This window comes from Haliaeetus leucocephalus, unplaced genomic scaffold (genome assembly GCF_000737465.1).
Source record: "Haliaeetus leucocephalus isolate CR32 unplaced genomic scaffold, Haliaeetus_leucocephalus-4.0 Scaffold2, whole genome shotgun sequence".
In the NCBI taxonomy this organism is placed as follows: Eukaryota; Metazoa; Chordata; class Aves; order Accipitriformes; family Accipitridae; genus Haliaeetus; species Haliaeetus leucocephalus.
In genome coordinates, this window is record NW_010972438.1 from 16,558,919 (window position 1) to 16,559,248 (window position 330).

Below are 330 nucleotides of genomic sequence, written 5' to 3' on the forward strand. Positions count from 1 at the left end.
ACCGCCGGGCGGAACGGCAGGCGCGGAGCTCGGCGTTCCGGCCGGCGGCGGGGACGGGTGCGCCGGTGACACCGCGCGGCTGCTTCTTGCCCTCCCCCGCGAGTGGCTGCCGGGATCCAAGATGGAGTCGGTGAGCAGAGCGGGGCAGGAGATCAGCCTGGCGGCCCTGAAGCAGCACGACCCCTACATCACCAGCATCGCCGACGTGACCGGCCAGGTAGCGCTCTACAGCTTCAGCCCGAAGGCCAACGAGTGGGTAAGTCCGGAGGAGCGGGCCTGGCTCTCCCCGCGCCCGGGCCGGGCCGGGCCGGGCCGGGGGGTGGCGGCGGC

At 74.8% G+C, this 330-nt stretch overlaps 1 protein-coding gene across 1 annotated transcript in view; it reads left to right on the forward strand.

Moving 5' to 3' along the window:
• Positions 1-77: 77 nt before the first annotated feature.
• Positions 78-330, forward strand: part of DCP1A (decapping mRNA 1A) — a 36,311-nt gene continuing 36,058 nt past the window's right edge. The window contains exon 1 of the mRNA XM_010572698.1: positions 78-256. Within this exon, the coding sequence (XP_010571000.1) occupies positions 122-256 (135 nt within the window). The 5' untranslated portion in view covers positions 78-121. The remainder of the gene's footprint in view (positions 257-330) is intronic.